Source organism: Oncorhynchus mykiss, chromosome 2, assembly GCF_013265735.2.
Source record: "Oncorhynchus mykiss isolate Arlee chromosome 2, USDA_OmykA_1.1, whole genome shotgun sequence".
NCBI lineage: Eukaryota > Metazoa > Chordata > Actinopteri > Salmoniformes > Salmonidae > Oncorhynchus > Oncorhynchus mykiss.
In genome coordinates, this window is record NC_048566.1 from 56,815,106 (window position 1) to 56,839,435 (window position 24,330).

At 45.6% G+C, this 24,330-nt stretch overlaps 2 protein-coding genes across 23 annotated transcripts in view; one reads left to right on the plus strand and one right to left on the minus strand.

The window, feature by feature from the left end:
- The window catches only part of LOC110492194 (pleckstrin homology domain-containing family A member 7), a 155,479-nt gene extending 135,398 nt beyond the window's left edge, over positions 1-20,081 (plus strand). For 11 of the 22 annotated variants that reach the window (XM_021566321.2, XM_021566289.2, XM_021566313.2 and 8 more), the window contains 15 exons: positions 4,404-4,478; positions 6,098-6,163; positions 7,403-7,483; positions 7,751-7,900; positions 8,646-8,747; positions 8,988-9,099; positions 9,423-9,550; positions 10,022-10,216; positions 10,714-10,810; positions 10,966-11,057; positions 12,190-12,426; positions 15,248-15,475; positions 15,956-16,089; positions 17,217-17,362; positions 19,553-20,081. In XM_021566321.2, the coding sequence (XP_021421996.2) occupies positions 4,404-4,478; positions 6,098-6,163; positions 7,403-7,483; positions 7,751-7,900; positions 8,646-8,747; positions 8,988-9,099; positions 9,423-9,550; positions 10,022-10,216; positions 10,714-10,810; positions 10,966-11,057; positions 12,190-12,426; positions 15,248-15,475; positions 15,956-16,089; positions 17,217-17,362; positions 19,553-19,578 (1,869 nt within the window). In that variant the 3' untranslated portion in view covers positions 19,579-20,081. Of the gene's footprint in view, positions 1-4,403; positions 4,479-6,097; positions 6,164-7,402; positions 7,484-7,750; positions 7,901-8,645; positions 8,748-8,987; positions 9,100-9,422; positions 9,551-10,021; positions 10,217-10,713; positions 10,811-10,965; positions 11,058-12,189; positions 12,427-15,247; positions 15,476-15,955; positions 16,090-17,216; positions 17,363-19,194; positions 19,233-19,552 lie in introns of all 22 variants that reach the window. The other 11 variants (XM_021566331.2, XM_021566351.2, XM_021566413.2 and 8 more) reach the window with 8 other exon arrangements.
- A 623-nt stretch (positions 20,082-20,704) lies between these two features.
- LOC110492408 (small acidic protein) lies at positions 20,705-23,716 on the minus strand. The gene is made up of 5 exons (XM_021566704.2): positions 23,120-23,716; positions 22,489-22,572; positions 22,116-22,176; positions 21,814-21,923; positions 20,705-21,288 (listed from the first exon to the last, which is right to left on the minus strand). The coding sequence occupies exons 1-5, from the start codon at positions 23,171-23,173 to the stop codon at positions 21,079-21,081; spliced, it is 519 nt and encodes a 172-aa protein (XP_021422379.2). The 5' UTR covers positions 23,174-23,716; the 3' UTR covers positions 20,705-21,078.
- Positions 23,717-24,330: the final 614 nt, after the last annotated feature.

Below are 24,330 nucleotides of genomic sequence, written 5' to 3' on the forward strand. Positions count from 1 at the left end.
CATGGAAAGAGCAGGCGTTCTTAATGTTTTGTGTACTCAGTGTACGCTGGAGCTGCTTACCAAGACAACATTGGATTTCCTGAGTGGCCTAGTTACAGTTTTGGCTTAAATCGCTGTCTACCATCTACCATCAACAACCAACTTGACAGAGCTTGAGGAATTTTATTGTAAAATTCAGGTGTGCAAAGCTCTTAGAGACTTACCCAGAAAGCTGTAATCACTGCCGAAGGTGATTCGCTGCCGCCGAAGGTGATTCGCTGCCGCCGAAGGTGATTCGCTGCCGCCGGAGGTGATTCGCTGCCGCCGGAGGTGATTCGCTGCCGCCGGAGGTGATTCGCTGCCGCCGGAGGTGATTCGCTGCCGCCGGAGGTGATTCGCTGCCGCCGGAGGTGATTCGCTGCCGCCGGAGGTGATTCGCTGCCGCCGGAGGTGATTCGCTGCCGAACATGATTCTAACATGTTGACTCAGGGGTGTGAATAATTATGTAAATATGATATTTCTGAATTTATTTTTCAATAAATTAACTACAATTTCTTCAAAACATGTTTTCACTTTGTCATTATGGGGTATTGTGTGTAGATGATTAAAAAACATAAATTTCAGGTTGTAACAACAAAATGGGGAATGAAGGCACTGTACATACAGTGCATTCGGAAAGTATTCAGACCCCTTCCCCTTTTTCCACATTTTGTTACGTTACAGCCTTATTCTAAAATGTATTAAATAATTTTCTTCCCCAGATCAATCTACACACAATACCACATAATGACAACGTGAAAACGGGTTTAAATTTGAGCAAATTTCTAAAATATAAAAAGAAGTACTTTATTTACAAAAGTTCACTGCTCAAAAAAATAAAGGGAACACTTAAACAACACAATGTAACTCCAAGTCAATCACACTTCTGTGAAATCAAACTGTTCACTTAGGAAGCAACACTGATTGACAATACATTTCACATGCTGTTTTGCAAATGGAATAGACAATAGGTGGAAATTATAGGCAATTAGCGAGACACCCCCAATAAAGGAGTGGTTCTGCAGGTGATGACCACAGACCACTTCTCAGTTCCTATGCTTCCTGGCTGATGTTTTGGTCACTTTTGAATGCTGGCGGTGCTTTCACTCTAGTGGTAGCATGAGACGGAGTCTACAACCCACACAAGTGGCTCAGGTAGTGCAGCTCATCCAGGATGGCACATCAATGCGAGATGTGGCAAGAAGGTTTGCTGTGTCTGTCAGCGTAGTGTCCAGAGCATGGAGGCGCTACCAGGAGACAGGCCAGTACATCAGACGTGGAGGAGGCCGTAGGAGGGCAACAACCCAGCAGCAGGACCGCTACTTCCGCCTTTGTGCAAGGAGGAGCAGGAAGAGCACTGCCAGAGCCCAGCAAAATGACCTCCAGCAGGCCACAAATGTGCATGTGTCTGCTCAAATGGTCAGAAACAGACTCCATGAGGGTGGTATGAGGGCCCGACGTCCACAGGTGGGGGTTGTGCTTACAGCCCAACACTGTGCAGGATGTTTGGCATTTGCCAGAGAACACCAAGATTGGCACATTTGCCACTGGCACCCTGTGCTCTTCACAGATTAAAGCAGGTTCACACTGAGCACATGTGACAGATGTGACAGAGTCTGGAGACGCCGTGGAGAGCGTTCTGCTGCCTGCAACATCCTTCAGCATGACCGGTTTGGCGGTGGGTCAGTCATGGTGTGGGGTGGCATTTCTTTGGGGGGGCCGCACAGCCCTCCATGTGCTCGCCAGAGGTAGCCTGACTGCCATTAGGTACCGAGATGAGATCCTCAGACCCCTTGTGAGACCATATGCTGGTGCGGATGGCCCTGGGTTCCTCCTAATGCAAGACAATGCTAGACCTCATGTGACTGGAGTGTGTCAGCAGTTCCTGCAAGAGGAAGGCATTGATGCTATGGACTGGCCTGCCCGTTCCCCAGACCTGAATCCAATTGAGCACATCTGGGACATCATGTCTCGCTCCATCCACCAACGCCACGTTGCACCACAGACTGTCCAGGAGTTGGCGGATGCTTTAGTCCAGGTCTGGGAGGAGATCCCCCAGGAGACCATCTGCCACCTCATCAGGAGCATGCCCATGCATTGTAGGTAGGTCATACAGGCACGTGGAGGCCACACACACTACTGAGCCTCATTTTTACTTGTTTTAACGACATTCCATCAAAGTTGGATCAGCCTGTAGTGTGGTTTTCCACTTTAATTTTGAGTGTGACTCCAAATCCAGACCTCCATGGGTTGATCAATTTGATTTCCATTGATCGTTTTTGTGCTATTTTGTTGTCAGCACATTCAACTATGTAAAGATAAAAGTATTTCATAAGAATATTTCATTCATTCAGATCTAGGATGTGTTATTTTAGTGTTCCCTTTATTTTTTTGAGCAGACCCTTTGCTATGAGACTTGAATTTGAGCTCCGGTGCACCCTGTTTCCATTGATCATCCTTGAGATGTTTCTATAACTTGATTGCAGTGCACCTGTCTATATAATGTCCCACAGTTGACAGTGCATGCGAGAGCAAAAACTAAGCCATGAGGTCGAAGGAATTATCCGTAGAGCTTAGAGACTTTAGAGAATTTTGTCGAGTCACAGATCTGCGGAAGGGTACCAAAACATTTCTGCATTATTGAAGATCCCCAAGAACACAGTGGCCTCTTTCATTCTTAAATGGAAGAAGTTTGGAACCACCAAGACGATTTCTAGAGCTGGCCGCCCGGCCAAACTAAGCAAACGGTTGAGAACGTCCTTGGTTAGAGAGGTGACCAAGAACCCGATGGTCACTTTGACAGAGCTCCAGTGTTTCTCTGTGGAGATGGGAGAACCTTCCAGAAGGACAACCATCTCTGCAGCACTCCACCAATCAGGCCTTTGTGTTAGAGTAGCCAGATGGAAGTCCTCAGTAAAAGGCACATGACAGCCCGCATGAAGTTTGCCAAAAGGCACCTAAAAACTGACCATGAGAAACAAGATTCCTTATTCTGATAAAACCAAGATTTAACTCTTTGATCTGAATGCCAAGCGTCACGTCTGAAGGAAACCTGGCCCCATCCTTACAGTGAAGCATGGTGGTGGCAGCATCGTGCTGTGGCAATGTTTTTCAGCGGCAGGGACTGGGAGACTAGTCAGGATTGATTGAAGGATGAATGGAGCAAAGTACAGCGAGATCCTTGATGATAACCTGCTCCAGAGTGCTCAGGACCTCAGACTGGGGCAAAGGTTCACCTTCCAACAGGACAACAACCCTAAGTACACTGCCAAGACAATGCAGGGAGTGGCTTCGGGACAAGTCTCGGAATGTCCTTGAGTGGCCCAGCCAGAACCCGACATCCAAAATCTCAAGAGAGACCTGAAAATAGCTGTGCAGAGGTGCTCCCGATAGAGCTTGAGAGGGTCTACAGAGAAGAATAGGAGAAACTCCCCAAATACAGGTGTGGCAAGCTTGTAGCGTCATACCCAAGAAGACTCGAGGCTGTAATCGCTGCCAAAGGTGGTTCAACAAAGTACTGAGTAAAGGGTCTGAATAGTTATGTAAATTTGATATTTCAGTTTTACATTTTTAATACATTTGCAAAACCTTCTAAAAAAACTGTATTTGCTTGGAAAAAACGATGTAATCAATTTGAGAATAAGGCTGTAACATAACAAAATGTGGAAAAAGTCATAGGGTTTGTGTCATTTGTTATTTTATATTTGTCAATTTCGGCCTGCCAACCCAAATAAGATGGTCCGGCCCTTCTGTCATTGGCCAGATTTGCTAGATGGCCAATCCGCCCATGCACAACACCACCATAATGCTGACTCGCTACTGTTGTAAATATGACATAGGGCTTCCTGAGTGGCGCAGTGGTCTAAGGCACTGCATCGCTAGCTGTACCACTAGAGATTCTTGGTTTCAGTCCAGGCTCTGTCGCATCCGGCCGCGAACACAATATCCCAGCGTCGTCCAGGGTAGGGGAGGGTTTGGCCGGCAGGGATGTCCCTGTCCCATCGCGCTCTAGCGACTCCTGTGGCGGGCCGGGCGCAGCGCACGCTGACACGGTCGCCAGGTGCTTCCTCCGACACATTGATGTGACTGGCTTCCGGGTTAAGCCGGCATTGTGTCAAGAAGCAGTGCGGCTTGGTTGGGTCGTGTTTCGGAGGACGCACGGCACGCCTCTCCGTACGGGAATTGCAGCGATGAGACAAAACTGTAACTACCAATCGGATACCACAAAATCGGTGAAAAAAAAAAGGGGTAATTTTTTTAATGTTATATGACATAACAGTTGGTATACAAACAAGTATATTCAAATGAATGGTCAAATTGCTAACTTGCTCAGCGAATGGCAGCCATTTTGTAACAGTGGCTCTCCATCTCCTATTTGACGCAGATCAAAAGTTTAGAGCCGTTCATCCTCACGGCTCACAGTGTGCTACTGCACTGCACCGCCGGGCCACTATGGAACGTAAGAACTGTGGACACACTGTGTGTGTGTGTGTGCGTATGTGTGCGCGTGCATGAGCGTGTATGTATACATGTTTACGAGGGAGACCATCCCATCGCTTAAAAACACTATGTGTCCATGGCTGTGTGTAGGCACTGGCTTGGCATTGACCCCTCTGTAACCCCTGACTCTCGGCTCCTTTGTGATGTGATCGGTGGTCCTGGCCTGGGATGGCGCTGCAGTGTGTGTGCTGTGGTGGCTGTGGTTGGTTCGGGGTTGAAAAGCTAGCCGGTTGCACCATCCTCCTGTTGATCTATCAAACATATCTCCTTGATATATCCCCAGTACAACACAGCATGTTTACCCTAAACCCAGTTGGTTCAGAATATACTCTAGGAATTCCCAAAAAATATATTTGTACAAATGTATGTATTTCCAACACTGGGAGTATTATAAGGAGTAGCCTAAGCAGTGTCTCATTCCATTTTTGTTTTAAAATTGGTTTGTTGTCCCATCTTTTTGTGATACAGGGACATGAAAATCTATGGAGATAAAAATAAATGTAATCAATGGGCATTGTCTTGAGTGGCGTTCATGCAAAGAGCTTCTTTGTCTCTGTGTCATATAGGCTGCATTTGTCAATGGCTATTTTCTTACTTTCTCTAAGTCATCATGGTTGGTTCACGGTTGGTTTCCTCATTGTGCTTTCAGTGTAACTTTTTAGTATCATCAACAGCCAATATCCCTACCAGAACAGGGGCCAGTTTATTAGGTACACCCATCTAGTACCGGGTCGGACCCACTTTGCTTACAGAACAACTAGAATTCTTTGGGGCGTGGAAACGTTGGTCAATTGGTATCAAGGGACCTAACGTGTGCCAGGAAAACATTCCCTACACCACCGCCACCACCCTGTACCGTTGACACCAGGCTATGGACTCATGCTGCTTAGCCAAATCCTGACTCTACCATCATCATGACGCAGCAGGAACCGGGATTCGTCGGACCAGGCAATGTTTTCCCACTCCCCAATATTCCAGTGTTGGTGATTGGATGCCCCCTGGAACCGCTTCTTGTTTGTAGCTGATAGGGGTGGAGCCCGGCGTGGTCTTCTGCTGCAATAGCCCATCCGTGGCGAGGACCAACGAGTTGTGCGTTCCGTGACGCCGGTCCGCACCACTGTTGTACTGCGCTGTTATTTTACCTGTTTGTGGTCCACCTGTTAGTTTGCACGATTCTTGCCATTCTCCTTCGACCTTTCATCAACAAGCTGTTTTCGCCCCCGGGACTGCTGCTGACTGGATGTATAGTGTGTCGCACCATTCTCGGGATAAACGCTAGACACTGTCGTGCGTGAAAAGCCCATTAGGCCGGCCGTTCCTGAGATACTAGAACCGGTGTGCCTGGCAACGGCGATCACACCCCGCTCAAAGTCGCTTAGGTAACTCGTTTTGCCCATTCTAACGTTCAATCGAACAGAACCGGGATGCCTGTCTGCTTGCTTTATATAGCAGGCCACGTGACTCACCGTCTGTAGGAGCGAACCATTTCCGTGAACGAGGTGGTGTACCTAATAGACTGGCCACCGAGTGTACACAGAGCAACCCTATTTGAAAATGTATTTCTTTTCTGGTCCCAAGGTGGTTGGAAGTCAGACGTTGAAAGAAGCAACGAGACCCGTCAGAGTAGCCGAGAGTGACGTGGATGTGAGTATGAGCCCGCAGCATTCCGCATTGCTTACACACACACACACACACACACACACGCACACACTCTCTCTCTCTCACACAACCCTCAACGACATTTTCCCTCCATCTCTTGTCCCAAGGGAAATGTTTAGAGTTTTAGCTTCAAACCTTTCTGGAAGGGTAGGTACAGAGATGAGACTGATACACTGACTACCATAGACCCTTAAGGGGATAGAGTGAGCGATAAAAATCTAATAAAATAAGTCATCTAGGATTTATTGAGTCTTTCAGTTCTATATTAGCACTTTTCAAAGTCAATTTGTTCTCCTTTCAGAGTGTAACTACTCCAAAAGGAGTTGAAGAGTGTAGCGTTGACAGCTCCGCACGTTTGCCCTTTAACAATTTATAAGGAGGCCAGGGTTTTTCCCCCATCCGCACTAAATATTTCACCGTGTCAACCAAGCAATATTACTGCGCGTGAAGACATCACCACAAATAAATGATGCGCTCAACAGAGTGGCAAATGGAACGTAAACACTTATGTTTTGTGCCTTTCGAAAGATACCATGCGACCATAATCTAGCTGTTTTCAAAACCACAAACAGTTATTATGCAACTTTGATGGAATACTATTTGTTCACGTCGAGGGGTTGTGTTTGTGATCTTTACTGCCCTCCTGAGATGTCCACAAATGGCCCCTAAATTGAGAAATGAAAATCAAGCTGATCCATCCTTTGTCATGTTTGGGTTTCTTACCCTGTGTCCCAAATGGCACCCTGTTCCCTATACATTGCACTCCTTTTGACCAGGGCCCCAAGTAGTGCCCTGTATAAGAACTAGGGTGCCCGTTGGTGACGCACCCTTAATCGGGGATTCATTTAGGAGGACTCAAAGGTTCCGAGACACTTTGACAAAAGGGTAGCGTGGGATGTGGCGTATTTGCGTAAAGGGTTTGCTCTGCATAATTATCAGCTAATGAGACAGGAGAGAGGGATACGGACACACTTATGCAGGTAGACTTGCACGCACGTACACACACACACACAAACAGGTGCGATGTGAGAGGGGGAGGATATACATGTACATGGAGGAAAGTGACGCGCACACACTGTAGGAAACCGTAGGAAAGATTGGTCTATAACAGCCCTGTCTCTCTCTCTCTTGCTGTCTTTCTGTCTCTCTCTCTTGCTGTCTCTGTCTCTCTCTGTCTTGCTGTCTCTCTCGCTGTCTCTCTCGCTGTCTGTCTCTGGCCTACAGGTGAAACTCAGTCGGTTATGTGAGCAGGACAAGACCCTGAAGGAACTGGAGGTCCGGATCTGCTCACTAAAGGAGGATAAGGTACTGACACTTCATCTCTATACTCATGTGTGTCTCACTGCATTTGGGTCCGTTTTGAATTTATCAGCCAAGGAATCAATGTCAAGTCAATGTGTGAGGTAAAAAATATATTTTTTTTAATGATTCCAATTTAAAGGGTTTTATTTCGTTTTTTTTCTTCCGCTTTGACAAAAAAATTACATCGTCGTGTGCATTTCCTGGGTTGAACTGGAATTGACCTCGACCCTACGGTCTCTGATATTGACCTCCTAACCCCTAACCCATCAGGACAAGCTGGAGTCGGTGCTGGACGTGTCCCACCAACAGATGGAGCTGTACAGAGACCAGGCGGCCCACCTGGAGAAGATAGCCTACCAGCAGAGACTCCTACAGGAGGACGTGGTGCACATCAGGGCCGAGATCTCCAGCGCGTCCACGGTGAGATCATCCCAGACACACCTGAACTTTAAGCCTGAGCCTTACCCGTGCCCGCGATGTTTAAGCCCTGCCTTACCCAGGCCCGATTTGCTTCTGCCAAATTTAAGGCCCCCTTGGCCAAAATCAGAAATAACTTATTGCGTTAGTAAATCCGTTAGCTGCTCTTCTCGGTCTGTCACAGGTCGCTCTGCATGCGCGCTGCTCATGACGCCTCGGGGAGTGTCTGAGTATCCATGGCAACGGCTCGGCTTGCTCTGCTAAGTGAAGAGACGTGAGAGCGCAGTTAGCTACTTTTCGTCACTCTAAACTCCGACAAAAACTCACGGAACATTATTATTTTCTTGTATTATGACGAGGTTGAAGCACTGCATTATGATCCTAGTCAGATGTGACTGTATTGCCCAGTAGAGCACGAGCAGATGACTTCGCTTTCAGAATGTTACCGATCAATTTAGTGATGCCCGAGCCCTGCCCGTACCCTGGTTATTGATGAAAAAACGGGCCCCACCCGGCCCTAACCCGGTCTACGTCGGGGCCCGTTGGAGCTCGGGTCGGGTAGCAATCAGTCAATCGAATGTATTTATAAACCCCATTTCAGCAGATGTCACAAAGTGCTTATACAGAAACCCAGCCTAAAACCCTAAACCGCAAGCAATGCAGATGTAGGTGTGCGGTTCTGGCCAACACATTCCACTGTATATGTTTACGGAAACTGTCTTCCCCTGCTGCCTCATGTTATATGTAGGAGATGGCCCGGGCCTGGGAGGACTACAGCAGGCTGGAGAGCTCTGTGGAGCAGTTGAGGGCCGTGCTAGAGGCACACATGAACCACAGCGCCACCCCTCAGGTCAGAGCCGGTACTGCACCTCAGTGCTGTGCAGTGCTGCTATTCCACTCGATGGGGACAATGTCCACAGGCGTAGACGTGAACAGAACATTGAGTTGTTATTCACTGTTTTGAAGCGTGTACTGTAGATGGGGTGGGTCTACTGGGAAAAGCCTGTTTGTTGTGTGTGTGTGTGTGTGTATATAGCACAGTAGGAACCAGCTAAGGTGTGTGTGTGTGTGTGTGTGTGTGTGTGTGTAGCAGGAGAAAACAGAGATAAAGCGGGAGCTGTGGAGGATAGAGGACGTGATGGCAGGACTGAGCTCCAGCAAAGCCAACTACAAGATCACAATCGACTCAGTGCAGAACCCAGGTGGGAGAAATCACCACCCACCCACTGTGTTTTACCATATTTTACTCAATTAAATTCAGATCAAACAACTTGATTCGTCCCCTTGGGGGAATTCCCAACTACAAAACACCACATGGGAGACAAACGACTAGGGTAGCTTTCCATGGCAAAAAGACGAATCTAGTCTCTCCATACCATGTGCTCGTGTTACGAAACCAACTGCACCAAACTACCTCCATATCCTAACACTTAACCATGACAGACCAACCAGCACAGAGGCCTTCATTTGTCTCCTGTGTGTGAAGTTGCACGTCTTCATTTGCCCGTGTCCTTCTATCCTCCAGAGAGGAAACTAGTGGCTTCAGTGCCGGACCCTGCAGTGCCTTCGCAGAGCGCGACGCCCCCCGTAGGGGAGGTTAGGCCCCCTCCTCGCAGCTCCTACACGCTGCCTCACAACCCCGTGCCAAAATGGGTGAGTGGCAATTGAGTTTGTAGATCTGGGTTTGCTGGGGGATGTTAACCTAGACATGGACCACAGTGGGTTAATAATAACAGCAGTTAGGCCTGCATTAAAGTGGATGTGTTCCATCACAGTTGAGCTGTCAAAAGTGTGTGGGTTTGGAACTACTGTACAAAGTGATTTTTTAAAAACAAACAAATGTTTGAAGTAAATGAGTTGAGAACACTTGACCGGTGCTGTGAAGGGTCAGAATGCATGAAACACATTTAACAGTAAAGCTGAACATGAAACCTAGGTAGCCCTGAGTAGAATGACTCCCTTCTAATCAGGGTTTGTCTGAAAGCGTTTCCAGCTGACAAATCCTTGATTCCTCCCGCTTCAAGGTCCCTCCCCTTCAGGCTTCTTCCTCCAATGAGCTTTGAGGTACTTGACAATAAGAACCAATTGTGACTGACTTCCTGTATGGGTGTGGCTCTGGTACAGGCAGAAGATGAGGCTCCTCCCAGACCACCCCTGCCCTGCCTCTACGATTATGAAGACCCGCCCCCTGCCATCCCACCCCTCCCCAAAGAGGCGTCGGTGGTAGTACGACACACGTCGGTTCGCGGGCTCAAACGCCAGTCGGACGAGAGGAAGAGGGACCGAGAGAGCGGAGTGTGTGTCAACGGAGACTTTAAAGTCAGGACAAGCCTTTTATTTACACTTATTTTGTTATTGATTGTGAAGACGAGCCTTTGCTGTGTTTGCTGTGCGTACAACAGTGCTTTTATCGGGTACCGCTTGTGAAGTTGAACGGTCCATGGCGGCACTTACGGTATCAAAACAAACACTGCTGTTTTCAGCTATTGCCATCGAAGCCAGTCTTACAGGGCAATATCATACTGTCACTCAGCCGCGTTAACGCCCTCAGCATTGAAATCTCACTGAGGAGATGCATCAAGGCTGCATTCTATTCCAAAAAGCTGCCCTCTTCCCTCACTCACTCACTAATCTTCATGCCTCTGAGAGACCTGAAGAGGCAACATAGTGGGAATGAGTGGCTAACGCACCACAACTTTTTTTAAGTGGAATGCAGCCTTTACCTCATTGAGAGCAAGATGTATTGTATTGAGTAATAAGTTGACTCAAACCTCGCGGATCTAGTTTGTGACAACTGCAGTATGATTGTGTGTCAGGTGGAGCTGCGGTCATACCTGAGTGAACCAGAACTGCCAGGGGCGGGCCAGAGCAGCACAGGGTCTGAGGGGGGCTACCAGACCCTCCCAAACAAAGGTATTGTCAGCTAGCTTGCAATTCAGACCTGTGGATATGCTGACCTTCCACTCTTTGTCACTCCGCGTCTCTTCGGGGCAGTGGTGCTGTGTCAGAATGGGTCCCCCCCCCCCCCCCCCCAGGCATACCACAACAGTGTTTCCTGTCCGTAACAGGTCTGTCGGGCTCATCGCCAAGGCTGAACCAGTCCAGTAACATCTCCTCCTACGTGACCCTGAGGAGGGGGGCAGCCGCCTCTGCAGAGAGGGTGAGTCACCAAACAGAGCCTGCTCTGGTCGAAGATAGTGCACTAGGTAGGGATTAAGGGGAGGGTGAGTCACCAGTCACGACACAGGGGAAGGAGCGAGATATGAGCATTATCCAAATCAATCAATCAATAAATCGTATTTATAAAGCCCATCAGCCGATGTCACAAAGTGCTTGTACAGAAACCCAGCCTAAAACCCCAAACAGCAAGCAATGCAGGTGTAGAAGCACGGGGGCTAGGAAAAACTCCCTAGAAAGGCCAGAACCTAGGAAGAAACCTAGAGAGGAACCAGGCTCTGAGGGGTGGCCAGTCCTCTTCTGGCTGTGCCGGGTGGAGATTATAAAACCCTATTTGCTATTCAGTCCACTGCGTTTGACCGGGGCCTATAATTCTCTGGTCAAACGTAGTGGAATAAGGTGGCATAAGCCGTGCGGTAACCTCTTCTTCTTCAGGAGAACATTAACCAGACCGATTGTCTGTCTGCACAGCACTGGGACGATTCGTTTGTTGTTTGTTTTTTTGCTTGCTGTTTGCGAGGTGTGTTTTAGGGACCAGAAGTTTGCAAATTACATCCGGCACTCTGTTCAGAGGTCCGCGGAGGCTCGACAAAACCTACCGGTCAAACCTACCGGCCTTTACACATACACTACGAACACCACCGAGCTGTGGAGCGTACGCCTAACTCGACTAACCTGGGAGCTTCGTTTAGTACTTTATCCTGAGACTGAAGAGGAATTAGTGTTGAGGATTCATTATTGTTTTTCTTTCTTCCTCCTTTCCTTTACCCCTCTTCATATCACACCCCTATGTCACGACCCATCTCATCTCTTTCACTATGTTTCTCTCTCCTCCTATCTTCATCTTTCTTTCTCTCTCTTTCTATCCTATCCTTATCTCGCTCTCTTTCTCTCTCCTTTTCCCCTTCTTTCGCCCTCTGTCCCCCTCTCTCTTTTTCTCTCTTCTCTCTCCTTTTCCCCTTCTTTCGCCCTCTGTCCCCCTCTCCCTTTTTCTCTCTTTCTCTCTCTCCCTCTCTTTCTCTCTCCTTTTCCCCCTCTTTCCCCCTATGTCCCTCTCTCTCTTTTTCTCTCTCTCTCTTTCTCTCTTTCTCTCTCTCATACACTATCTGTACCAGGAGAGACCTAAGAGTGCTTTGGAGCAGCTGTACTCCTCTGGCCAGCAGCCCCAGCCTCTGGCCCAGGCCCCCCGGGGCCGCATGAGTGCAGAGGAGCAGCTGGAGCGCATGAAGAGGCACCAGAGGGCCCTGGTGCGCGAGCGCAAGAGGAACCTCAGCCAGGGAGAACGCCACTCCAACACTGCTCATCGTACCTCCTCCTCCACCAGGGCTCTCTCCTCCACTGACCTGGGCTCAGTACGTTACCCCCGCAGCAGAAGCAGGGACCACTGCCACTGCCGCCCCCCCGCCGAACCCCCCACATAGGCGCCGCCGCAATTGCTAACATGCTAACATCCCCTACTCACCCTCTCCCCCATGTGTAACCAATGGCACTAACATGAGTAAGCGTTAGCACCGTGCTAGCACGCGAAGGGCCGGTGGGACTGGATGGGACAAAGCCGTGGCTGGCTGGGCTTATAGAGCGGTTGGACTGTGCGTGGTGGAGGCAGCTTGGGAGAGTAGGGGAGGGGATATCTGTCGAAGATGGGGACTGTAAAGACAGAGCTGTTCCCCATATGAAGGTGTATGGGTTGCGTTTCCCCGATCACTGGTGCCCCCGTGCGGTACCTCACTGACACACACTGAATGTATTTCAAGGAGAAGAAGAGGGGGATTGGCTACAGGCATAGCTCTGCCTTCCCCCTCTGTCACGAGAAAAGAAAAGCCCATTCTATGTACATTTACACTTATGTACATTAGTATTTATTTACTGAAGGATATTTTCAGTAGCCTATACATTTGTAAAATTATATTTTATAGAGATTTGATAAAATGAGGGATGGGGAAATGTGTATCGTTATTTGAACCAATCAACTCGGTGGGAAGTGGCACAAATCATTATCAAACCGCCCTCCTCCCTCCATCTTTCAAATGGAATGAATCGAATGAAATCAAAGTGCCTTTAGTTCCCGGTGAATAATCATTCCTCTTCTCACCAGATTCTCCTTCAGCCTCACCTTTTTCCACCCTGTTTGTCTTATGGCGTGCTATGGCGTGCTATGGCTACCACCGAATCCCATTCAAATGAGCTTTCAGATAGTTGTCTTATGTCTGTTTGAGGTTTGTTGTGCGTGCCAACGTAGGAGAGTCAACCTTACGAAGACTAATTTAACCATCTAATATATTATCTAACACACAATCTTAACCAGATTGCTGTGAGATCATCAATACCCTCAAACTCCTTGCTACATTTGCCATCAACCCTTGTGTTCCCAAAGCTCCTACTAACATTTGGCAACACGTAGGTCAACTCCTGCTGGTTACTAAATTACATTTTGTAACGCTTCACCGTAATAGCCAAGAGATTTTAGGCTCCCTCTTTTTTTGGGGGGGGCATTTGAATCGTTTTTTTCCCCACCATTGACACACTAAACAGTCGCTTATTCACAGCATTTAGTTTTTAGTTTCTGCTACATCGACATTATCACAGCCTTTTATCACAAAGACTTTTGTACTTAACCGTGGTTGATCGCTACAACGGCCTACTTCTACAGTCAAGGTCATAGTGAGAGAGTATTAAGCCTATTTGATCTGCTTCACTGCAAATGAAAGGACAGGAGGGGGGGGGGGGGGGTAAAATGGCTGCCGCCAGCTTACCGTCAAGGCAGGTGTAAATTCCACCATGTTGCTTTTCCCCGTCCAAATTGCTTGATTTATTTTTTTTAGCAGCGAGGATGTACAGAAAATTGCACAGAGAAAGGAAGTCACTAGAGACACTAGCGAATGCTAAATTATACTGAGAGGCAACGCACAGCTCCTTCACGCCTGTTATTTTCCAATGTAGAGATTTGCGCTCGAGAATAAAATCATTTTGCTTCAAAAAACTAAATAAATCACCTCTGGCTGTGTGTTTCCATTTTTGCGGGGGTTTGATGAATATGTAATGCATGTATTTTCCCTGTTGGGGGGGGGGGGGGGGGGGGGTTAGCACAATAACGCATGTGATGCACTTTCTCCTCACATCATGGGAGGCCTACACGCACAGGAGTGGCAATGATGCATGCATGGGTTTGAGGGCTAGGACACACACATAACAACACGCATACAGTACAAACAGATATTTACTCACAACACAAATGTGTTTATGTATGTTTTTGGAAAAGCAAATGTGTGTGTGGTAACAGGTTAATCAGTATCCTTTTGGTGGTTGCTTCTTTATGTTGCTGTCATTAATCTAATAATGAAATCCTCTTTCTGGTGATCCTGAAAACAATTAAATGCAATGAAGTTGCTGGTGGTGGAATGGAGACACCGTAGGGACGTCCTGTGGTGACAATGCAGAAGCCAAGAAAGACAAGATTTCGGATGCATGGTCCTCACTCCTCAAGACTCCATTTGTCCCTGCAACACAGAAGCTGTCCATCCTCATGGGACTAGGATTTGTGCTGTGAAATCAGCTCCATTACTTTACGGTTTATTTTCTCCGGGTTCTACACAGGGTGGTCCAATCTGTGCTGGTGTTGTGTTGTCTCTTAGTGTGAAATAATACGTTTTTTTTGTTTTTGTTTTTTTTGCCTCTGAAAATCAACCAGATAAAGTAACTGTTGTGTTTGTCCCCTCCAGTGGTCAGATAAAGTAACTGTTGTGTTTGTCCCCCCCAGTGGTCAGATAAAGTAACTGTTGTGTTTGTCCCCTCCAGTGGTCAGATAAAGTAACTGTTGTGTTTGTCCCCCCCAGTGGTCAGATAAAGTAACTGTTGTGTTTGTCCCCCCCCAGTGGTCAGATAAAGTAACTGTTGTGTTTGTCCCCCCCAGTGGTCAGATAAAGTAACTGTTGTGTTTGTCCCCCCCAGTGGTCAGATAAAGTAACTGTTGTGTTTGTCCCCCCCAGTGGTCAGATGAAGTAGAAGTCTGTCTCCCTCGTGGTCAGATAAAGTAATCGTTGTTTGCCCCTTCACTAGTGGTCAGATAAAGTAATGGTTGTGTCTGTCTCCCCCTAGTGGTCAGATAAAGTAATGGTTGTGTATGTCTCCCCCTAGTGGTCAGATAAAGTAATGGTTGTGTCTGTCTCCCCCTAGTGGAGGCGAGAGCAGCAGGACTTTGATTTGCAGCTGGTGCAGAAAGCTCAGGTGGAAGAGCGACAGGTTGCCGAGGGCCAGAGCGACGAGGGGCGTAGCGAGCTGAAGGAAAGGGAGAGGATCCAATCAGATGAGTGGCTCTCGGTGATGGCCATGCCCACGATTGCCACACCCATGAGGGAGACGGACATGGAGCCCCTCGACTATGACCTGGATCTCAGTCGTGAGGTACGTTGACTGATGGCCCATCAGGATCTGGCGCCCAATATTCTCCTATCAATACTCTCCATTATTGGTTGAATATTACATCTGTACACCTGTACACAAGTGGTTAAAGAGAAAGTTCAATATTTTAAAACTTAATGTTAGGTGGTTCCTGAAAGTAGTCTATGTGCCTGGAGAAAATGTTTTATTTTTATTTTTTAACTAAAACACTGAACTTCCCCTTTAATATTATGCAGTAATGGTTTTGTATTAGAGGAAAGACTGTAGCCTGCTGCACTCGTACTACTTCCCATTCACAACATACAATGATGACCTGTTGCTTTCAACTACAATCACATAACCTTGCCTTTATGGAGCCTTCGTAACATTTATCTAACCCCGACAGTGTGACCACCTAAACAGATGATTGGTGAATATAATAATAAGCCTGAATACGGATTTGTTGGTTGACTGGACATCTTCACTATGATTTGGTCTATGTAGCTTTCCAAGCCCCAAAAGGTGTCTATCCCAGAGCGCTATGTGGAGTCGGACCCCGAGGAGCCTCTGAGTCAGGAGGAGATGGAGGATCGTCAACGCAGAGCAGAACGCATCAAAAACATCCTGGCCAAATCCAAGTACTACTGACTTAGTTTCAGCCATTCAGTTCGTGTTCATACAATGAGGTCGATGACGACGATAATAATATATTTTGTTTGATATCAATTCTCCTTATTGAGAAAAGGGTAACACTTTATTTGGATAGTCCATCTGTAAATGCTCTACAGCGGGGATCGTCAACTAGTTTCGGCCAGGGGCCAATTTTTTTTCTTGGGCGTATGGTCAGGGGGCTGGAATATAATTCTAAATCATTTGTAGACCACAAATTGACTGCAAGGAGCCCGAACAGATACAACATTTGACTAAAACAGGATCATTTCAAACCTTGCTTACATTTCTATACAATCACATACATCTCTCGATTATGTATGGAAATACTTTGGAACACATTTCCAAAATTAAAATGACTTGGCGCTGATTTGCTGTTTTTATTATTATTTTAAACAGTCTTTTATGTCTCGGGCCTTGCCGCTAGCTGGGGAACCCTGCTCTACAGATTACAAGCATCATTTCAACAGCATGTCTTGGGCCTTTCAGTAGCAACAGTATAAATCACATAATTTTCAAACAAGGTAGTTTATAGTCCATCTATGGATGTTCAACAATCTGTAGACCGTCAGCAGCGTTTTAACAGAATGCCTTTAGTCCTTCAGTAGCATCTCCACTGTGTTTTCATCATTTCAACATGCAGATGACGTGTTACTGATCGTCTGTAGATAGTTTGTAGAGCATCTACAGATGGACTCTCCAAATGAAAGTGTTACCTAGAAAGGAAAACATTAACGGCATCGCATGCACCATCTCATGGGTCCCTGGATCCTGTGCTGTGGCTGTGGCTGATTTGATAAAAAATGTACAGATTAAAACAGGGGTTCTGAAAAACCGGGTCCTGACTTGAACCTTAAGCAAACTACAAAAGCTTTAGAACCCACGACAAAAAAAGCTACCGCAATAATCACCTTGTGTCCTAAATGGCATCCTTTTCCCTGCACTCTATTCTGTACGAGCCTTGGTCAAAAGCAGTGCACTATATAGGGAATAAGGTGCCATTTGGGATGCTGGTTTCCTTTGTCCCTCAGTGTTTTCCTTTGTTTCGGTCTCTCTTTTCCCTGATGTGTATTTCCCTTCCCACCGTGTGTGTCAGTTTTCAGAACATACACCCGTCGTCTGGCGCGTCTGTCCCACTGAACTTCACTGATTTGGACATCGCCATGCAGCAGCAGGAGAGGATCATGACTGTGTCCCATGCCTTGGCCTCTGAAGCCTCCGTTAAGAGCAAGCAGTTCACAGGTCAGCTCATACATGCACATGTTTTAAACACGCACACTGCAAATGTGCATATCGCCCAGTTCTCTCACACACACTCATAGGTGACTCTATGTCTATTGCGCGCGCGCACACACACAAACAAATAAACAAACCCTTTTCCCACTGAACTGCCTACAGTATCTTTGATCCCAACATAACCATGAATTCCTTCATAAAACACTCCCAATTCTAAATTGGCGTGAACAGAGAATCCTTTAATATTCCTATGCAGAGCCTTCGGAAAGTATTCACAGCCCTCGACTTTTTCCACATTCTGTTGTGTTACAGCCTGAATTTAAAGTTGATTACATTTCAAAAAAAGGTTGTCACTGGCCTATACACAATACCATAAAATGTGAAAGTGGAGATTTGTTTTTAGAAATGTTTACAAATAAATTACAAATGAAAAGCTGAAATGTCTTGAGTCAATAAGTATTCAACCTCTTTGTTATGGCAAGCCTAAATAAGTTCAGGAGTAAAAATGTGCTTAAGTCACAAGTTGCATGGACTCTGTGTGCAATTATTGTGTTTAACATGATTTTTGAATGACTGCCTCATCTCTGTACCCCACACATACAATTATATGAAAGGCCCTCAGTCGAGCAGTGAATTTCAAACACAGATTCAATCTTCGCAAACACAGATTCAACCTTCGCAAAAAAGGGCACCTGTTGGTAGAAAATAAAAAAAGCTGACACTGAATTTCCCTTTGAGCATGGTGAAGATATTAATTACACTTCGGATGGTGTAGCAATACACCCATTCACGACAAAAGACAGGCGTCCTTCCTAACTCAGTTGCTGGGGAGGAAGGAAACCCCTCAGAGATTTCACCATGAGGCCAATAGTGACTTTAAAACAATTACAGTTTTAAGAATTTAATGGCTGTAATAGGAGAAAACTGAGGATGGATAAACAACATTGTAGTTACTCAACAATACTAACATAATTGACAGAGTGAAAAGAAGGAAGGAAGCCTGTACAGAATAAAAATATTCCAAAACATGCATCATGTTTGTAACAAGGCACTAAAGTAATACTGCAAAAAATGTGGCAAAGCAATTCATTTTTTGTTGCACAATCCAGGTGTGGAAAGCTCTTAGAGATTTACCCAGAATGACTTACAGCTGTAATCGCTGCCAAAGGGGCTTCTACAAAGTATTGACTCATGGGTGTGAATACTTATGCAAATTAGATTTCTGTACTTCATTTTTAATATATGTGCAAACAATCCTAAAAACATGTTTTCACTTTGTCATTATGAGGTATTGTATGTAGATGGGTGAGATTTTTTTTTTTTAATCCATTTTAATTTCAGGCTATAACACAATAAAATGTGGTTTATGTCAAGGGGTATGAATACTTTCTGAAGGCACTGTAAATATCTAGCAGGAAACCGAGGCTATCACTGTGCTGTTGATATATAGCCTCCCTTCAGAGAAGCCAAACTAGTTCACAGTAAACTATTTAGACATACTACTATGTGTGAGGCAGAGCCTGCGTCCTGATTCTCCCTTGTGCACTTGCACACTTTCTCGTATGGATTTATCAATGGTGGAAACTCCCTCCAGCCAATGCTCGCACACTCAAGTGTCATAGAATTGATGTAAGTGCGCACATAGTCTGTGAAGGGTACAGCACACTCCGGGGTGAAGTTTCCCTAGGCACAGATCTAGGATCAGCTTTCCCTCCCCCAATCATAACCTTAACACACTAGTGGGGAATATGCAAAACTGACCCAAGATCAGTGTCTAGGGGCAACTTCACCATACAGCACAGTAACCGGACCCTCTCTCATTGTCCCTGGTTGTGCAGAGAGCGAGATGCTGGGGAGATGAACAGATCTAGTGAAGGTACACCGCATCTCCTCTGAGTGTCGTGGCCTTAAGATGCCTCTCTGTGATGTTTGTGGTGGCATAACTGTAGTTGTCATTTCTGCTCTCACTAGATTGGGTGTTTTGGTGGTTGCTTTTCTGAAGTGTGGTGGCTTTTCGCGTCCAAATGTTCTTGGCTCATGTGTTTTGAATGTGGAAAGGTTGTGCCTCATTGTTTCCATACAAACACGTTTGGATAATACTTGGGCTTTTTTTAAAAGATGGTTTAACTATAGATTGAAGGCAAAGTCTGTATTTTCAATGTCAAGAGTGTTTTCTTCCCCCCTTCCCCATTTCAGCCAAAGCTCAGCTGAGCTCTGACTGACCGTTGACTCAGACACCAAGGCACCAACAGGACCTCTGTGTGGATGAAAATTGTTTGTGGAGTTCACTGACAAAAGTGAAGTGATTTTGTATTAGGCTTATTAGAGCTAAAACGAGATGTTTTGAAGAACCAAACAGTTATTTGAAACTACACTGCGTGTACCTAATGTTAAGGTTGAATTGGAGTTGTTTTTACATGCTTTTGCACTTTTATGGCGTGTTGTGTGGAATTATTAACACCTACTAGTTTTTGCAATAGAGAGTAATTAGCTGTTTTTTTTGCAGTGTGGTCTATTTTCAACAGAAATTTAAGTTCAAAGCAATGTTTTCTAAGGTCGCAGATAAGGAAATGTATTTATTTTGAGTAATGAAAGAATCTTGCACCAAATATAACTTTGTAGCTCAGCAATGCCACCTAATGCTTTGGCCAATCAACTGTATTGTATGATTTAAAAAGGAAAGAAACCATACTGGTGTTTTATTGAAATAAAGGTTTTAACAAAACATGGTGTCTCACTATTTACATTCTACTCTCCATGTGGATTCAATGTGTCAAATGAACTCACCAAAAATAGAAATGCAACAATTTTACAGTTCATAAGGAAATCAGGCCTATCAGAATGAGTTTTTTTCCCCACAAAAGGGCATTATTACAAAGAAACTCAGTTTCATCAGCTGTCCGGGTATCAGACGATCCCGCAGGTGAAGAAGCCATAGGTCTTTGCCTGGCATGGTTACATGTGGTTGTGAGGCCGGTTAGACGTACTGCCAAATTCTTTAAAACGACATGGTAGCGAAATGAACATTCAATTATCTGGCAACAGCTCTGGTGGACATTCCTGCAGTCAGCATGCCAATTGCAACTGCACATTTTAGAGTGGCCTTTTATTGTCCCTAGCACAATGTGCAATGATCATGCTTGTTCATATGCCACACCTGTCAGGTATATGGATTGTTTTGGCAAAGGAGAAATGCTCACTAACAGGGATGTTGAGAAATAAGCTTTTTGTGCATGTGGAACAGTTCTGGGATCTTTTTCACCTCATGAAACCAACACTTTACATTTTTGTTCAGTATAGTTAACTATTTTCTCCCCCAGAATTCAGAACCTGAGAGAACTGTGGTGCTTCAGTTTGTCATTAAGTACCTTTTATTACTGATGGTGAGACATTTGAACAGGACTGTAAAAGAGCTATCGAGCCAATAGGTTTCATTCAATACAACTTAATTAAAGCCTTTGCTTCATCTCAGATCCATTAAAAACACGTCAGACCAGTCCCTCTTCCAGTTAGGAACTCCTAAAAATGGACAAAATAATGGGAAGAATCTGTCTCAATCGACGATTACGTCACCTCCTACAGTAGTACGCTGCTCAGCATTGAAACATTAAAAAAAATACATTCTTAAACCATGAAGTTACCAAGTACTTCAGAGACAAAAGAACATATTTACAAATCTGTGGTTCGACGTTAGAAAAAGTGATTTAGTTTTTCGCCCATTCTTAGGATGACTTCACAAAGGCCATTTTGTGTTTCTTGTCTTCTACCCTCTTGTCTTTTGCGCTGGGCTCTGTCCTGCCGTTTGGGCTCTGTGAAAGGGATTTCTCTGGTGACTCCTGGTTTTCCGAAGGGCTGTCTGGGGCTTTGGGACTGGCTGGTTGCTCTGCTTTGCTTTGGCTTTCTGCAGGTGGGGAAGGTGGGGCTGGTTCAGGCTGTGGGGGGACAACAGAAGAGAAACACTTAATATCTGAAGACTGGGGCAACACGCAGATGTGTACATTACATGACTGTAGCAATCATGCCCCTGTGACTTGAGCCAATCACAGTCTTACAGAGCTACCACATGTCGAGGAACTTAATCTGCTGTCATTAATCTTACATGCAATAGAAAATATACAGGTCCAATAAGAAGCACTGCCCCTAACTAAGATCTCAAAATGTAGATCATCCATCAATCAGTATAATATTGCGGTCTAATCATGTCATTCTAGCCTCACCTAGCTGTAACAGGCCAGGGTTGTGCTCATTAGGACAAACGTTTTGCAACAGAAAAGGAAAACAAGTGTTTCTTAGTACCTCGCGCTTCAGCCATCGAACACCATAAATTGAGCCTCTAAGCATCAGAATGTAACAATTTGTCGGCCATCTTTGCTAGGACCTGTTCTCAACCATCAACAGGAACTTGTGGCATGCACGCTCTGTATCGATGTTCAACCCGTCTCTCCATGATCTCTCACCTCACTGAAGCCCAGGCCGACGTGTCTCCTGTTTCTGCCTGACAGCTTCCCGTCCAGCCCCTGCTGGTACTGCAGCTCCAGCTCAGAGTTCATCCTCCTGTCCTCCGCCCCTGCAGAGGACAAGCTAGTGAAACACCAATCATACCCAATACAGTGCTATCCGGTCCGAAATAGTGCTGTATGGGATAAGATTAAATGGATACATCCCTTAATAAAGAGTGATCGAACAGAGTGCAGAATAGGGTTGTCATGATACCAGTACCATGACAACCCAAATATATAATTCAAAGAGGGTTCCTCACCACTGCGGACATGGGATGTTGACTTGTGATCTCCAATGACTAGGCGCCCAGTGTGCTCTTTCTGCAGAATCAAAACGGTAAACATTGGATTCTGTAATACCACAGTTCTGTTTCTCCTTTGACAAAGCTGTAGCCGACAATAAAATGGTGGCTCAATCTAATACTGGAATAGAGGTAAGTCACAAGAAAAACATTTGTCCAGCACCATATGTTTTGCCCTAAAACTGCCACACTTGATTCAACTAGTCACAGGCTGGGTGATTCGTTTACATTGAGCCAGGTGTGTCAGTGTAAGGGCCACAACAAATGTGAACACCTTGTGGTCCAGAGGGGTGGGAAACCTTGTAACAGTCTACATAGAACATGACCAAACCTTCCCTGCACCCATCAACCGCAAAAACTTCTGCTTTCTCTCACTGTCCCCCAGATCTGCAGCTTCCCATGGTGTAGGTCCATCCTGCAAGAAACCAACACAGAATTGGCTACTGTACACAACGAATGGGATCCCAGAATATAGCCTAGGTCTATTGCACTTTAGCCTCAAAGATCAAACTGCCAAATTAGCTACATCACATCTTAATCTAACGTTAGCTAGTTACATCATAGGCCTAGTAGTAACAGCATGGAGTTGATTGATTCGTTTATCAAAAACTACATTTCTAATTATTGCCTGGCTGGCATGCATAATGACCTGTCAATCTGGCCACCTAACATGGTGACTAAATTAGCTAAAAACGTTTTTTTTTTTTTTTTTTTGACTAACGTACAGTAACGTGGCTATCTATACTAAGGGTTGTTTACAATTAACTAAGTTAGCTAGCTGTTTTACCAACGATTTTTATAACTGGCTTTACGCTGTAGTTATGGGTTAGTTATGAGGACGCGAACTGGCTGAATGCTTCTCTTTTCTGAAGCCAACACGACGGGCCTTGCTAGCTACCTGAACCGCAAGGTAGTCACGTTTCAATGACTTTAGCTAGCTAACGTTTATACAGTTTACCTACTTCACTTGGAGAGCCAGGTCTTTTTGTCCCGTGTCGATTCCCTGGAGAACTCATTTTCACAGCAACGCTTCAGCTGGCTAAGTCAACAAAATATTGACATAGCCGTTCAGACTGGCTAGCTATGCTACTGTCAACAAATAGCAAAGACCTGTGGCTGCAGTGTGTGAACGCGACCGGAACAAAGCGATTCGAACTTCCGGCTGCAGTGCTTTGATCTTCTTTACGTTTTTATGGCAGACTACACCTATTGGTGTATTGCCGCCCGCTTACTGTACAGGGTATTGAAACAAAACATATTCCATTGCGGGAAGAGGGGCTGGTGACCCGAAATAATACAAAAAAATAAATCAAACAACCATCCCACTTCAAATCACAACCAGGCGCAGGTGCATGTGTGGACAGAGCGTTCATCGACAGGATTCCGTGCAATGCCGCTGCAGAACAAACGCTGATGCCTATTTTCTCACATTTCCTCTCCGTTTGCACTGTGAAGTTGATAACCAAAGTAATAAACGCTACTGAGTCCACCTTCTTAACACGCAACATGTCAGGATCCCTCTGTTGACAAGGAACACCATCTTGTCTCCCTACTTCTACTATTACATCTTCAACCTTACTTCCACTCTTCCCAACACCTCCGGATAAGAGACATTACGGACAGCCCTTTATTTGTGAGTGGGGGGAAAAAAACATTTCAACTTAAATTGGATTTCCACCACTTTTCAACATACTATTCATCATCTCCAGCACCATACCATTATCTATGTGAAAACAGGGGTTATTCGACCCTGTAGAACAAATAAGAAGAAAAGGTCCTGAAAATGCCTGGTGATCCAAAGTAAAAACAGTACAACCTAATAAAAAAAACTGCAATGTGTTTATCTTACCTGAAATGCTGCCACATCTTGTAACTTGTTGTACCATCTCTTTCCTACAGTAGGTAGCCCAGAGCCATCTCCTCATGATAATTCCTCTCTAGTTTCATTTTTCATTGATTGGCAAATGTCGAATCGAATCAAGTGGTATTGGTCACATACACGTGTTTAGCAGATGTTATTGCGGGTGTAGCGAAATGCTTGTGTTTCTAGCTCTGACAGTGCAGCAACAAGTAATATCTAACCATTTCACAACATATACGCAATACACACAATTCTAAGTAAAGGAATGGAACTAAGACAATATGGACGAGCAACGTCAGAGCGCCATAGACT

Bases quoted from the DNA above. Each gene is read 5' to 3' on its own strand.
- LOC110492408 (XM_021566704.2), bottom strand. From the start codon at position 23,173: ATGAGTTCTCCAGGGAATCGACACGGGACAAAAAGACCTGGCTCTCCA. The intron at 22,573-23,119 runs GTAGGTAAACTG...GGTTTCTTGCAG, and splicing joins GACCTGGCTCTCCAAGTGAA to GATGGACCTACACCATGGGA. The intron at 22,177-22,488 runs GTTTGGTCATGT...TTGATTCTGCAG, and splicing joins GGTTGATGGGTGCAGGGAAG to AAAGAGCACACTGGGCGCCT.